This window comes from Melampsora larici-populina (assembly GCF_000204055.1).
Source record: "Melampsora larici-populina 98AG31 unplaced genomic scaffold MELLAscaffold_33, whole genome shotgun sequence".
Lineage (NCBI taxonomy): Eukaryota > Fungi > Basidiomycota > Pucciniomycetes > Pucciniales > Melampsoraceae > Melampsora > Melampsora laricis-populina.
The window spans coordinates 289270-304652 of NW_006768797.1; the positions used below are offsets into that span (position 1 = coordinate 289270).

At 42.0% G+C, this 15383-nt stretch overlaps 4 protein-coding genes across 4 annotated transcripts; 2 read left to right on the forward strand and 2 right to left on the reverse strand.

Moving 5' to 3' along the window:
• Positions 1-4270: 4270 nt before the first annotated feature.
• On the forward strand, positions 4271-6182 carry MELLADRAFT_89834 (uncharacterized protein; the record flags this gene model as incomplete). The annotated part of the gene is made up of 6 exons (XM_007412803.1): positions 4271-4538; positions 4613-4717; positions 4831-4842; positions 4916-5794; positions 5866-5978; positions 6027-6182. The coding sequence occupies 6 exons, from the start codon at positions 4271-4273 to the stop codon at positions 6180-6182; spliced, it is 1533 nt and encodes a 510-aa protein (XP_007412865.1).
• A 363-nt stretch (positions 6183-6545) lies between these two features.
• On the reverse strand, positions 6546-8380 carry MELLADRAFT_108936 (uncharacterized protein; the record flags this gene model as incomplete). Its single annotated transcript, XM_007412922.1, has 5 exons — positions 6546-6816; positions 7067-7102; positions 7438-7497; positions 7592-7773; positions 8117-8380. The coding sequence occupies 5 exons, from the start codon at positions 8378-8380 to the stop codon at positions 6546-6548; spliced, it is 813 nt and encodes a 270-aa protein (XP_007412984.1).
• A 1301-nt stretch (positions 8381-9681) lies between these two features.
• Positions 9682-10779, forward strand: MELLADRAFT_108937 (uncharacterized protein; the record flags this gene model as incomplete). Its single annotated transcript, XM_007412804.1, has 3 exons — positions 9682-9775; positions 9869-10124; positions 10212-10779. The coding sequence occupies 3 exons, from the start codon at positions 9682-9684 to the stop codon at positions 10777-10779; spliced, it is 918 nt and encodes a 305-aa protein (XP_007412866.1).
• A 1016-nt stretch (positions 10780-11795) lies between these two features.
• Positions 11796-13378, reverse strand: MELLADRAFT_108938 (uncharacterized protein; the record flags this gene model as incomplete). The annotated part of the gene is made up of 7 exons (XM_007412921.1): positions 11796-12275; positions 12372-12506; positions 12582-12662; positions 12776-12904; positions 12979-13059; positions 13151-13204; positions 13271-13378. 7 exons carry the CDS (start codon positions 13376-13378, stop codon positions 11796-11798), a joined length of 1068 nt encoding a protein of 355 aa, XP_007412983.1.
• Positions 13379-15383: the final 2005 nt, after the last annotated feature.

Consider the following 15383-nt stretch of genomic DNA (forward strand, 5'->3'; position numbering starts at 1 on the left):
CGCCCACTCGTGGCACAACCAATAGAAGAGTCCGATCCTAGTTCGTTAACCAAATGGATCAGCCTCCGAGAAGACACTTGGGCGGCGGCCAAGGATGCGCTTTGGACGAGTCGTGTGCAGCAAGCACTCCATCACAACAAACATGTGCGCTCGACAGATCCGGTGGAAATGGGTTCGTGGATGCTTTTGGACTCAGCAGACTGGAAAGGCAAACACATGGGAGGGGTGGCGAAACTGAAAGAGAAGTTTGAGGGTCCCTATCAGGTGGTGAAATCCTTCAATCACGGTCAAAACGTGGAGCTCGACTTACCGGAGGGTGACAGACGGCACCCAGTGTTTCACATTTCGAAGGTCAAACCCTACGTGGATCGGGAGGATGAAGGAGGTGCACCGTTAGGACGAGGATTACAAAAGTAAGTTCCTTCCAAAGTATGCACCGCCGGGTCTCTACTACCCCAAAAGTTGTCAAAAAAAAAAAAAAAAAAAAAACATACCTCGGCCACTCTGTGAGCACAAATTCTTCGACGTCTTGCCCATTAGGTCTTCACGAGGACAACTTTCACGGACGACCGGGATACACATTCGATTTTTTTTCTTTCTTCTCTTTTCTTTTCTTCTTTATTTCACTTTATCATTTTAGTTTCTTTTTTTTTTTTTTCTTTATTTCTTTCAATTGAAGTTATGGTTTTTTTTTGATTTTCTCATTTCTTTTTTCTTTTAAATAGAAACCTTTTAGTAGGATTATGTTTTTTTGCTTTTCTATTTCTTTTTTCTTTTTACTTTTTATCAACTTATTGACGTCTATCCTTTTCATAGGAGGGAAGACTGTAAGACCTACGGTCATTACATTACACATAGATCAAAATACTTAATAATTAGGACTTAAACTTAAGGATGCTGTTTCGTTATATATATTGTTTTCAAATTCTACTCCTGGTTCCTTAGTGATCTGGGACTGACTTCCCACCTCATATCCTTCGGAACCAGGTACGTCTTATTTCTTTTCATTTTCTCTTACTTTGTTCTATAGTTGTGGTTATGATGGTTAGAGTGATCTGGGACTGACTTCCCACCTCATATCCTTCGGAACCAGTCTCCTTTACTGGGATCTCTGTTGGTTTGAAATATAAAAAGTCTCTTGGGTTCTAGAAACCCTGTCCTGCTGTGCCTCACAGCGTCCCTGTTATTGTGATCTCGAGTGAAGGTCATACAGACCTTACATGTATGTCAGGTGGAGTTACCAACTGGAGTGGCTTGTGGTGCTTGTATCATCCCCGAAAAGTCATCAAGCACCAAGGGATTAATCCGACATCTGAACCGTGTGCACCAAATCTTTGAGACTACTCATCCTGATAAGGTCAACTTTGGAGAGCGTGGCACAATGTCATATGTGAGTATTTTGTGGTTCTCTTTACCTTTCATGATACTAATCTAATATGGTAACATCTAGCATCGTCAACTGACTCGCAAGTCTGTGAAGGATGGACTATTGAAATTGATCATTCAAGAGGAGTTACCATTCACCACCATCGAGTCCGCTGCGTTTCGTGATTTCATTGAGCTATGCAACCCTTCAGTCCTTCCAATGATGGTGAAGTCAACCAGCATCTCTGAGGCTATCATGTCTCGCTTCCGCTCAAATCAAGTCAAACTCAAAGACCTGCTAGCCTCTCAGCCCTACATCAGCCTCACTTGTGATTGTTGGACATCTACCAATGGCCGCTCAATCTTTGGTATCACTGCGCACTGGATCACCAAAGACTTCAAAACTTGTGAAGCTATCATTGCCATGAAGCAAATCATTGGTCACCATACTGGTGCAAATCTAGCGGTTCATTTACTCGATGTTCTTAATCAATACAACATTACAGATCATGTATTCTGTATCACTGCGGACAACGCCTCAAACAATAATACGATGGCACTTCAACTTCAACACCTCATACCCCAATTCTTCGCCGAAGAACATCTTCTTGGTTGTCTAGCCCATGTTATCAACCTTTCTGCACGTGCTGGATTGAATGTATTTTCAAAACACTTAGGTCCACATGTTCCAAGTGTCCCTGTCTCTCTTACTGGCTTGGTAGACGAAACCGAGGTTGAAGATCTCAGTAGCACTCTCTCCAGAATTGACGCACTGACCAAACTGGTCAAGAAATCACCCGAACGAGCTCGAGATTGGTCTGTTATGGCTTCTACAACTCGAGGAATTATGAAACCTCTGACTTTGATCACTGATGTGGCAACTCGCTGGAATTCAAAGTACTATCAGCTTGAGAGGTTTGTGCTTCTCAAACCAGTGGTGAAATTCAAGTGTGATGAAGATCGACAACTACACAAGTACCGACTCTCCAATGCAGAATGGGATGTTATTGAACACATGCTCGCATTCCTGAAACCCTTTGATGTTGCCACCAAACGAGTCAGCAGCTCTTCTTATCCTACCTTCTCCGAGGCCATGCCAACTTATGAGTGGCTTATGGATAGACTTGATCTGGTGTGTTGATACTCTTATTGTCTCTTTGTATTCCAACCCTTCTTCCTTTTGATCAGCTGACTCTTGTTGATCTTTTCTTAGGCTAAAATTAGATACGCCAACCAGTCGATCATCCCAATGCTTGAACCGATGCGCCAAAAACTTCTCGATTATCAGACTCAAGCTTTCAAGAAACCTGTCTACACATGTGCAGCACTTCTTGATCCTCGACTCAAAATGGAGGCATTTTCTCAAAAGACACGTGATGCAATGAAGATGAACCCGGCTGACATCAAAGAATCATTCATCAAACATGCTACCCCATTTGAAGTTCCAGCCAACCCAGATATTGAGTCCCCTTCTTCGGACCATGAATCCAATCACACCGACAACTCTCACGACTTTGACAATAACAGTGAGGGCCCAAACCTGTTCTTATCAAAACGCGAGGTGAAAACTGTTAGAGACGAGGTCACCACTTACCTTAGCCAACCACGCGAGCTTGAACGCTGCGATCCGTTGGAATACTGGAGGACCAACGAGACCGAATTCCCAATCCTTGCTTGAATGGCCCAATGTTACTTGGCTGTTCCAGCCACGGCTTGTCCATCTGAACGAGCTTTCTCTTCTGGAGGACGGGTGATGAGTGATCACCGAGCATCAATGCTCATATCTACTTTGGAGGCCCTGGTATGCTTGAAAAGCTGGGATCAACTTTTATGATAATCCGAGTCTTACCTAGTTATTTTCTCTCTTGTATATATGTATGTATCATCGCCTCTCTTACCTACAGTCTAGAAATTTCATTATCTGACGCATATCGATTCAGATTCCAATATCACACTTCAAAATCGAATTAAATATCCTTTGCGATGTCTTCAAATCGATCTTGGAGAGGCTACAAAATCCATTTGCAATTCCAAATAGAATTCGATTCATACATTACATAGAAAAGAAGGTTTTTTTATCGGACTTGATGATCTATCATCGTCATCGTAGGACTTTTTAAAGCATTCTCATTCTAACCCAACAGATCAAAACGCGTCTATCAAACACTCGAAAGTCGATCCAGAAGATCGAAAGTTTTATCCAAAACTCGATTCGGTATACAACCCAAACCTCACAAAAGTGACAGGTAAGATTGCAATTCTTTCTACAATAAAACATTTGTTACCACTTTCCCATCTTTCAACTGTATGAGAAAAAACAATCTCAGGGAAAAAGCTCAATATGTGATCACCTTGATCGATCCATCAGTTGTAAAAACCTCTCAAGCTTGTCAAAATTTGTCTTCTTGAATTGTTTCATCAGAATGAAAGACTGAAATCAAAAGTCATAATCACATTTCTGTTTTCTGGTACTCGCTATTTTCATTTTTATCTTGTTTTTTTCATTTTGAATGATATACATATGTTCTTGTTGAGAAGAGATTTGTTTCCTCGATGATTTTTTTCACACACGAGGAAAACCATTTGGGCAGTCGGCCGGCCGAACATAACAGGCTGCTCGCCTGTGCCCGAGCCGAACTTGCCTGAGCCTCGGATGCCCGTCAAGGCTTGGGATCGGGCGAGAGCCTTACTGGCTGTGCGGGAAACTTCTCAAGCGATGATGTTGGAAAAATTATCTACACATTGACAGAGGGAATATTTCTTTGGAATGCTCAGTGGATCGATGCGTGCTTCTCTCAGCGGTGAAGTGAATATGAAAGCTCATCTCGTTATCCATCTCGTCTGTTGCTTCTATCAGTATCCTTGAAGGATTATTCGTCGCTTTGACTTTTCACTATACCTCCCGATGGTACCTGATGCTCAACTTGCTCAATGGGAATCGCTTCACAGAGAAGTCGATCGACAAAGTAAACTCACCCCTACACCATCGCTGCGTGTAATCTTTGTGTTGTGTATCTTTCTAAGTCCCCTATCAGGTATTTTATACGGAGTGAGTGCGATTAAAAGGTTGTCTAATCGCTCTGAACGGTGGCTGGTTCGAAAGGATCCCGGAGGATTCTACCATCCAAACTCTTGTGTCGTGATACCACTATGGGCGACGTTGTATACCATAGGTACGATAACTTCCTGAAATCTCATAGAATAGGTTGAACAATGCACTGATATTACATTTTCATGTTCTGTTTAGCCGATATCATCAGCTTGCTTACTTGCTTTTTCAATCTGGACAGTTATCCACGCCCCCTTACTACTGCAATGGAAACTGTCAAATACGCATTCTTCTTGGGGATGGGTGAGCTCTACATAAATTGCTCAATGATCATATGCGCTTAATTCAGTGGTATCCATTCCTCCGTATTTTTCCTTTGCTAATATTTTCAATCTTGATTCTTCGACTTTCCACAGCTTGGACAAAGGGTAATAAGTGCTTCTTCAAGTGATCAGTTTTTTCCATATTGATTGATATTTTCTTTTCTCTGACTATCCTCAGTCTGGGCAACCATCTACGTAGCGCCACGTTCAAGGTTTCAAATCCAGCACAACAAACCTATCCTATCCAGGTCTAATTCTAAATCTACTCGAATGCGACGCTGGCTACTACCTAGAATCTTCAATCTTTTTGTAGTCTTAGGTTATTTAGTCCCATTGATACTCAGTGCACTCTTATGCGCCTGGACCACAATAAGCATGAACCAAGTCGTAAGTCTCTTGTATGAATACGAGGCGGTGAATGAGATCGCAACTGGCCCTCTTTTGTCCTCTGCGAAGGCTTCAAACATCCAACTGGCAAAAAGCTTGACATACCTAATCTCGATGAAGAACATATCTCGAACACTCACGAAAAATTTGCGCTCAGGGTTTTACATTTACTTCTTCATTGCTGCATTCATCTTTATCGCCTTATCACTGGCTACTGCTCTCATTCTTCGAGCTCTTTATTTTCAACTCAGAGTTCTGAAGAGAGCAGCTCTAAGACCACGACGCATGTCCTCTGACATTAGTCTGTCTTACCCACGAATACCTGGAGCAGTCCGTCTTACACCTGACCAAGCCTCAACCTTCACATTTCGAAGATCACCTGGCACCTCAACTGAAAAACGTTCAGAATCACCTTTCTCGAATATTGAACCGTGTCAGATAGTTGACAAATGGTCAGATTGGCTTCCTACATTCAAAAGAGGAACTGGGATCGATGCGATCATGTGGCGTCTACCAGCTTTTAGTGAAAAGTTTGAAGAGTATGATATGGATATAAGTCTGAAGGTAGAACAATATCGCATTTTGAAGACATATACAGTCAATATCATATGGCAACAAGCTTTGACATGTGCCATTTCAGTCTCTTATCTTGCCATGCTCGGGCTTATGAGTAGGTTATCTTTTTCCCTTCGGTAGAAAAAGATATATTAATTTGAATTTCCACTTGTATAATCTTTTCAGTTACCACCTGGTGCAAAGAAGAACGTGGAATTCCACTACCTCGGGTGTTATTGATATTGGTGGAATGGTCGAATCTGACTTGGAATCTCGGGATGGGATTCACTCTTGGATTAGTGAGTCTGAATATTATGATTGCTATTCTTTTGTTTTTTACTTCTCAGAAGGCTATACATACTAATTATAATACCCCGAAACCTTTTAGATCTCGTGTTTTGTTTCCTTTTCACCTATACCTCAACCTCAGCAACAAGAACATGATAGATTATCTTTCAAATGTCGAGAACCATCTTTGTTATAAGGATATTTTCACAACATAGATCAATGTCTTTTGTAAAACAGTTTGGAATGAATCTCGGAAATCGGTGGAATAATTATTGAGAGCCTTGTCAATTTGTGTTAATGTTCATCCTCGATTTGTATCTCTAATTCATATCTGTGGTGATTTGTATGTATGCTGCAAACTTTGATTGAATTACGTCATGCCATCATGTTTACGAAATAAAGGGTTGTATTGGGTTATCAGGATTTGATTGGGGTGGAGGAGAAAAGTTGAATCAACTTGAATCAAACTAGTTATGCTTAACAAAATCTGCAAACATGGTTCTTGCAGTGAAACTCGCAGGAGAAAAAAGCAAACTCAAGGAGGCTTGAATGTTAACTCGAATCTTCTGTACTTTTTCTCAGCTGGCTCTACCATCAAGTTTGAGTGGTAAGTGAAGTGGAAAATCTATAGCCTCTAAACTTGTTGTCGCATGTTCAGAAGTCGCAGTACGAGAACGTCGGGCGCGACGTGACTTGGATGGTCTTAATGAGTTCGAGGGAAGTAGCCATTCATCAGTATCAAGCCTTTTCATCGCTGACAGCCATGGCGGTTCACGAACGGCCGTCGAACGACCTGGTGGGTCGCCATGGCTTACCCCAAGAGAAGCTAAGGAGGTCTCAAGGGTAGCTCTATGAGTTTGGTGCGGCAAATCTAGTGAGGCGGTACGGTGAGCGCGTCCTGGTTGCGAGAAACGAGCGATGTCCGGGTGACGTGCTCAGACTGACACCATGAATGAGAAAGCCCTTGATGGTACCAAAGGAGATGGACCGTCGAACATCGATGGGGAGTTCATGGACTTGATTTCGCTCCATCCTTCTGGATCCAATCAATGAGAATACAGAAAAGATATTCATGCGCTTATTCATATACAAGGCGTACCTCTGAGCACACTCGCTAGTCGACGCCAGACCCGAACTTGGTGTACAATGTCAGTAGATCAGAAAATCTCTTGTGAGTCTGGGTACTCAGAATCACCAAGTGCATCCAGAGCTGGTCCACCAACTAGGATGTAGCAATTCGAGAATCAAAAAGCATATGTCATGATGTAACATCAAAACAGCTGAGGAGAGCAAACAGATACAACATGAATCAGACTCTTTGGTCCCCACTTTACTCTAGGAAAGTGTGTTCACGAAATGATACTGACACAAGTTGTTGCATACACTCTCGTAGGAGATATGGATCCACATCAGCCTGCTTGGAAATCTTTTGGACGGTGGCTGTCGATGAAAGGAACGAGCTACGCTGACCAGCGTGGTCCGAGGATGTCAATATCATCAATCGCACTCCACATAACGGATGAAAATGTACTGAGAGATTGGGCAGGATTCAAAATTGTGCTTGTACCTTGTACATACCCAATTCCCAAGTCACATCATCCCTCAATCTCACAAGCGGGGCTACTCAATAGGTACATCCCAATCATCGACTCTTGGGGGGTTCCCATAAAGTGGGAAAATTTTGAGGTCCAACGTCCGACTTGAACCGAACGAGATCGAAAGCTCAGATATTGAATTCAGTTCTTCGAAGAGCCTGTCAAGCATTGATCTTTCAGGGGCTTGTGTTAAGCTAAGGTGAGTCTGGTCCTGATGACAAGGAAATTGTTTGCTGATCTTGAAGGATGTGTGAGGCAGCGAGTCAGTGTCTTCTCTATTGATAAAACAGTATGACAATACTCACTTCAAATGACCTCAAGAGTCTACCCGTTAGCTAGACAGCTCTGCATCTCGATCGAATACAAAACACAGATTGAACATCAGAAAGTTTCGTTCATATTGAATTTCCACTAGTTCCGCGGCTATGATGACAAGATGTCCGCAGAGATGTTTCTTCAGGTGGATCAGATAGAGTAAAACAATTTGCCAGCGCGAGTTTTATTTTATCCAGTTCATATCCTTTACTAGATATCAGACGATGGACAAAACTGACTTTAGGTAAGACGCAATCGAGCACATCTGAGAACTCCAATAAAGTTTCAACGCTTCTCACTCTTGAGCCATCATCAGCCAATCCAAAACTTTGATGTCTCGTGTTCTTAGATTTAGGTCTAGTTTCTGTAACACCGTGACCAACCGATCCCTGTGGAACTTGATGAGATCTCACAAACTTTATCTCCATCCCATCGTGCAAAAAATAATGCTCTTGAGCGTGGAAGATGTCTTGAGCCAGCTTGAAGGGCTGGAGTGGAGCCATCTTCTGAATCAGTGATGCGGGCAAATCGAATCCGAAGTTGAAGGGGTTCATTTATACAAGTTCCAAGCTTCGACGGCAGGATTGCGCTGGGACTAACTTAACACAAGTCCCTCGCTAAGCCAATTTTACCGGACAGGTCCGAGGCCAAGCCTCGGACCCGTCCCGGCTGTTGCGATGGACTTTGTTAAGTTAGGCGCTGGGATAGGAGCGAGCTTCTGGACACGGGGATAGGACAAGGAGCCAACGTGACGTCGCAGTGACGAAGTGTAAGTTTTCCATCATTACAGCTTTATTGAAGCTGTTTACCTTTTTTGAGCACCTGTTTTCGAGAATCATCTCTTTACCATTTCTATTTCATAGGACGCACGATTCCCTCAAATTGGTCATCATATCATCTGTGGATGATTCTGAACTCTTGTTCATTTTCCCACTTTTGATTATCATCCCTCAAGTGTTTGAACGTTCATCTTCACAGTGGTGTACAGTGTCAAGAAACATCAGCCCCATCAGCAATGTGATCCATAAATTCTAATCAAATGTCGCTCGTCAAACAAATAATTCCCCTTTCGCGGCTTTCAAACGTCTTTGAATCCTCAAGAGATCACATTGTTTCGAATTTACGGCAAAGCTAAACGTTTCAGGCAGTGGTGTTTGATATAAAGTACATAGTACCTTTTTGCAAAAAGCACGGTGCGATCCACGCCATAAGTTAGGCATCGGCCATTCCCTCGCTGACGCTCGGTTGAGCAGAGTTATTGGCTTGGTCAGGATTGGTTGTTCACATGAAATGAGATAATCCCAGGATACGTCCACTCGCTCTTCTCTACCGAGTGCCTTCAAGCTGGCTGAACTCTTCTGAACCGTAATATTGAGGTCTGAGAATATGCCAGCTCCGCCACACGTTGTGGGCACTCACTCGTTGTAGGATTTGATCGACCTCTCCTTGTCATCAACTTCCATTTGACACCTTTCTATCTGCGTTAATTGGCTCAGAGAGACGCATGTAACAGAATGCCTTTAAGAACAAATCATCTTTCCAAGCTGAAACACTCTTCTTAGCTGTAATTAAAAGATCCACAGACCTTGGATCTAGTGACCTGTGGGAACAGATTTCCCAATTAGAATTCCAGGTTTCAGTGTGATCAAGTCTGTGACAGAAGCATGGTGGTGTGTCACTCTATACTTGTAGATGAAAACCATCATCATATATATAACGACTATCAGAGGTTCGACTTGAAAGGTCTCTAGGTACTGCGTTTCTTTCATTCAAGAGCAAATTTCTTCTAAAAACTATCATTCAAATGCTTACATCTGTGTGTCAAAAGTTGATCATTTTCATCTCGCTTTACCGTTCTTTTATAAGTAGTACAATTATCTCAAAGCGAGAATTAAAAGGTTTGTCTCCATTCAATTTTTCAAAAAGCGTCATATCATCATCACCAACACTAACTCAAGTGTGAATATATTTCGACGTCGTTTTTAACATAGATCCCAGGACAGTTTTAGGAGAGGTTTTATCTTTTAAAGCCAATGAAGCGTACAATTTCTATGACGAGGATTACAAATCGACTCACCAAGTGCCTTTCCGAGACTTACGAACGTTGACAGAAATACCAGATTTCGAAACATATGGATTTACTTATGTCACCAAGAGACATGTGGAAGGAATCGAGACTTTGAAACAGTTATCTGATCAGCATGGAGCTGCCTTGAAAGCAGATTCAGTCAAACTTGTTAAAGATTTGTGAATACAAAACCCTTTTCGTAAAACAATTGCTATATAAACAGAATAGTGGCTGATTGATTGTTTTGAACACGTTGATGTACATAGGACGGGTGCTACATCAGCAGTCTCCTATTCAAATCAGTTTAGACACCACACAAAACGATTTTCATCACAAACACTTCCAATGATACACTCAGATTTGTCAACAGCAGGGGCCAAATTCATGAAAGGTCACCTCCAAGAAAGGTTTTTGAAATCAGAGGATCCAATAGAACAAGAATTCGGAGAACATCTATCAAGAGGAGGTGAAGATGTTGTGATTTTTAATGTTTGGAGACCGATTCAAAAGGTTAAAGACAATCCTCTTGGGCTTTGCAAATGGGATTCAGTCTCAAAGGAAGATCAATTGAATTGGAAAATTAGACCAGATAGGCAATCAAACTCGATTCAAGTATGGGACTATAAACCAACTCAACAATGGTTCTACTTATCTGAACAAGAACCTCATGAAGTTTATGTATTCATCCAACACGATAGTAGGGCGGAAGATGGTCATGGTATCAGTGTTCCACATGCTTCATTTAGGTTTGAAGAGGATTATAAGAATCAACCTAAACGAATGAGTTTTGAATCTAGAATCATTGCAATTGTTCCGAAAAAAGATAATAATTAGAAAGATTGAACCAAGAGTTGAAATCAATATTTGACCAAAGGGGTTTTGACAAGAAGAAAAACTTAGTAAATTGTTAAGCTACAATTTACCTGAGTTTTTCTTTATGAGAACATGACGAGGATGTCTACTAATATTTCACTGTTTGAAAACGGACGACTTTCTGCCCTCTATAGCATCTTTCAACACAAATATAATTGCGCTTTTGACGCTTGGAATAACACGCAAAAAAGTCCTACAATGTGATTCCTCTCTCGTCGATTCTTCCTCACGGAGAGCGACTTAGTCGCTTTACGTTTTGATCATAGTCACAACCTTCTAAAAAGGCAGGGAGAAGCAATGTATTGAATATCATGCCCTTAGCTTTGTCCTCTATCTTTTCATCCACCTCATTATCACGAACAACACGACAGCCTTGGAGTTGGATGAGAGTAATTGGTTTGACAGCGGGTATCACTATTCCAGAATTCCCTTACCTCTTACTGAGGAAAACATTCACATCTAGTCAAAGGACAATAAGGATATGCCTATCTCCTCAGACATTATTTGGCCAAGTGGCAGTGGTGGTATAATCTCAAGCCTTTTTGGGTTGAACTCAGTCTGGATTATCAGAGTCAATATAGATGGCAAAGGAAAAAACTCAGGATCAGGGATTGATATCACACCTTTCAAAGAATCTTGAACCTACATTAAAAGTCATGAAATAGATAAACTAGCGGAGGAATCCATGTCATTCTTTCATATACTTCAAACCTTTATAGTTATCTTATTGAACCTTCATCCTTGGTAAGACTCATCCAAATAAGTCCTACTAAACTGAGGATATTGTTTCACAAAACAAGTAATGACTCAAAGTTTCTTTTGCTTTACTAAAGATGAGAGGAAAGTGATTAGATGAAACAAAAAAAGAATTAAATTGATGAAATAAATAAATAAAATTTCTGCGAGAAAACAAGTTGAAAAAAATGTAAACAAGAGGTTAATCAAGTTTGGACTTGAACAAATTCTACTGTCACCATTCACATCTCACTATAGAATTTGTTTAAGAATTCTAAACCGGCCAAAACTTCAGCGTGCGTTTTACCACCATGAATCACCTCAGGAGCCGAAGAAGGTAATCCGAAAGGAGAGAGTAAAGCTTCGTGAATCGTATAAAGCTTCTCCTTGTGAGTTGGAGTAGGTTGCGTCTTACTCAACCACCTTGGGGTGGCCGAACTTGGTCCGGTTGACACAATTCTTCTCGATGATGGAGTCGAAGTTGGCATCTTGGAACTACAGCCAATGGGTGATACCACACTAGATGTGGCTGGAGACGATGAAACAGTGAGACCCGGTGTGAAGAAAGTTGAAGACACTTTGCTGGGCAGTGTCTGTCTGTGCTTTCTTGGGACTCGGACTGGCGTAGAAATTGACCAGTCAACCAAGTCGGCATCGTTTTGAGATTTGTGCATCTCTGATCTCGGAAAGTCGATGCCTTTTGACTTTCCGTGTTGTGAAGACTGAAGAGAAATCACATAGAAGTATAAGTATGTATTTTTAAAAATCATCCGTTGTACGTGGAAATAGAAGAATCAATCAAGTCGGACAGGACGAACCGAAATAACATCCTTGTCCGCACTAGGTCCAGCGACTTCCACCTTGGTCTTTACAGTTTCAAAGGGGTGAATGACCTTTTGGCTGAAATTCTGGTTTACGGGGAAACCAGCAGGAACGCGGATAGGAACTTTCGTCTATGTGAAGGGAACATGTATGTCAGATAAGATCAAAATGTAAGAAGCCAGAAGGTTGCTGAGAACATCACCTACCGATCGCTGGCTTGCGTATCGGCGGGACGTCGCGTTGTTAGCCGACCGAGCCAAAGCTGCCAACATTGGATCGGATTGGTCCTGTTAAATAGACAAGATAAAAACAGAGATGAGCTTCAGTTATCAATGACAAAACAAAAAATGAAAATGTAACGATATCCACGTAAAATCAATCAAGTGGAACGTAAACAAACCAAGTCTTCATCTTCATCCGCAACAACTTCGTCCGTCTCGTTGTTTACATCATCAAAGGTACAAAGTACCCTTTGACTAAAGTTTTGATTCACTGGGAACCCGGCTGGAACACGGACAGGAATCTTTGTCTATGGGAAGGAAGTATACAAATCAGATCAGATGAAGATGGAAGATCACAAAAGTTAGTGAGAACATCACTTACGGATCTTTGAAGAGCGTATCGGTTGGAAGTTGAGGTGTTGGCCGATCGAGCCAAAGCCACCAAGAGCGGATCACATAGGTCCTGTCAAAGGAACAAGATGAACAAAAAGCGACGAGGTTTAATGATCAGTTATGAAAAGGTACAAGACAATTCCAACGACAGCAACGCTTACCAGTGTGGGTTTCACCACCGGTTTCGGATGAGCCATTTCATAGGCTTTGGCACGCTAAAGTAAAAAATCAAGGTTAACAAGCGAATCACAGTTCCTTCGAAAGAGAGTTGCGAAACTCACTTTAAAATTCGAGGACGAGATACCGACAGCCTTGTTAGGCTTATCCGATAATTTGAGTGCTGATAAAAATCGTGCACGGCGACAGGGTTGGTTGGATTGAGAATGCATGTCGAAGAATTGCGGTTAAAGGGATGGGTAAAGGTAAGAAGATAAGAGTGCGTGGCTTTCTAAAAGGTAGTCAAGAGTAGATAAGGATGTTTTTAAAAACTAGTAAGAATAGTAGTGGTAAATGTGTTTTTGAATGTTAGAGTGGATCAAATGATATATCAATGGAATGATGATTAGAAATGTTCTGTGGTGAGCAAAAGGGTGAGTATTTATATCGAATTTCCTACGACCAGATGCTGATGAGCAGGCTCTCTGCCTTCATACAAAAACTGGCGCATGGATGGGTTTAACATCCAATTCTCAAGCAGGGACAAATTTACATCTACGTTGTCCTGAATATTTTCCTCGCCATCTTTTAGTTGCGAGCTCGGGAAGGATCCCTTGAAATATGTCAAGTAGGAAACTTGGAGTCACACTCAACAAGGGCAATAAGCATGGCGACTTTCGGTTTTAGTCAGTTCTTATTCGAGATCCAAACATATTCTATCCATCACATGTTTCCTTAAAGCACCCGATATGTTGTTACCTGGAAAGTTGTTATCCGAGTTTTGTAGATCAGGTCACAAACATATCGACTGAATAGTAAGATGGCTGGTGACCGTTTAGAAATATAGAACACTGCACTAAATCTTGCAGGAGAATCAATCAGAGGCACTAACAAGATCAACCACAGACTATAACCAGGTTCAAGGAAAGAAATCGGAGCGTACTGCCAACACGCGAATCGTACCGCAGCGCAATACGGACAGCGGTGCGGTGCGGTACGGTATGTGCCCCGTAGGCCGCGGTACGGGTAAATACGTTCCGACCGTACCGTAGTGTCAAAAAGCTGGGATAATATGGGGGTGGTGCCGTACCGCTGCTCAGCATTTTCTTGTGTATGATGACCGTAGGCCGTAGTGCCTACACCACAAAGACACTTATTTGCGTCAGGGCGTCGGGCATGTCCGAGATTGGGGACACGACCCGACGTCCACTAACGGGGCGCTGGCTAGACGTCTGAGCGCGTATATATCCGCACCGCATCCTGAAGATGCACTGATGTCATCCTAGCCAGGATGACATGCAAGCACACAGTGCTTGGAAGACCTACAGATGCCCAATCAAGTGGGCACCCTTCCAGCACATTGCGGACAACCACTCGCGATCCAAGATCTGTCGTCCACATGGTGGTAGCAGACCCGGGTATCCAATGAGCCCCACAACGATGGACCGGCTAGATGCTGGAAGGCTATCGCTCTGACATCCGGTGGTTCTTTTTGCTTCCCACCACAACAACAATCAACCACTGGTATGTATTCCTTTCTCTCTCTCTCAACTCTCTTTTTTCTTGAATCTGACCTTAGAATTGAATGTTGCTCACTTTACTCGACTTTAGAATCAAATCTCATCCAGCCTCGATTTCCTTATTCTTGTAATTGAATATTCACGGTCTCGACTCTCGACTACTTTACTCACTTTAACTTTACAAAACATCTCATTGAACATGTCATTTGCTCAAATCATGGAATTCAAGTATTGTAGATAGTTGTCAGCTTATCATTGACATTACCTCATTATTTCATGTTCAAAATCGTGTTCTCTGTAGATCTTGAAAGATTCCTTTCTGACCACTCTTTGGAATACCAGTTTTTGCTATGTATGGAGGGAATAAAGGCTGGCAACAAGCTCGATCACCCACCTACAAGTCTTGAATGGGACAGCTTTTTTCAAGCATTTAACATCTTATTTTGTTTTTTGCTCTCCTCAATCCTCACAATATTTGATTAATGAGGCAAGAATGGTTTGACCAAAAGTTCGATTTGAAAGTTTAGCCTGATGACATCATCGAATGAATTGTCATGTGATCAATACCCGACGCTTTGACCAGGTTTGTAAACCAAAGCGTCTTCATCTCTTTACTTCGATTTTTGTCTTCTTTTGTCATCTCCTTTGATTTTCATTCCCTTCCTCTCTTTTTGCTTCAAATATCACTTCTTTGGATTTTAGGATCTCTAGGCCATAC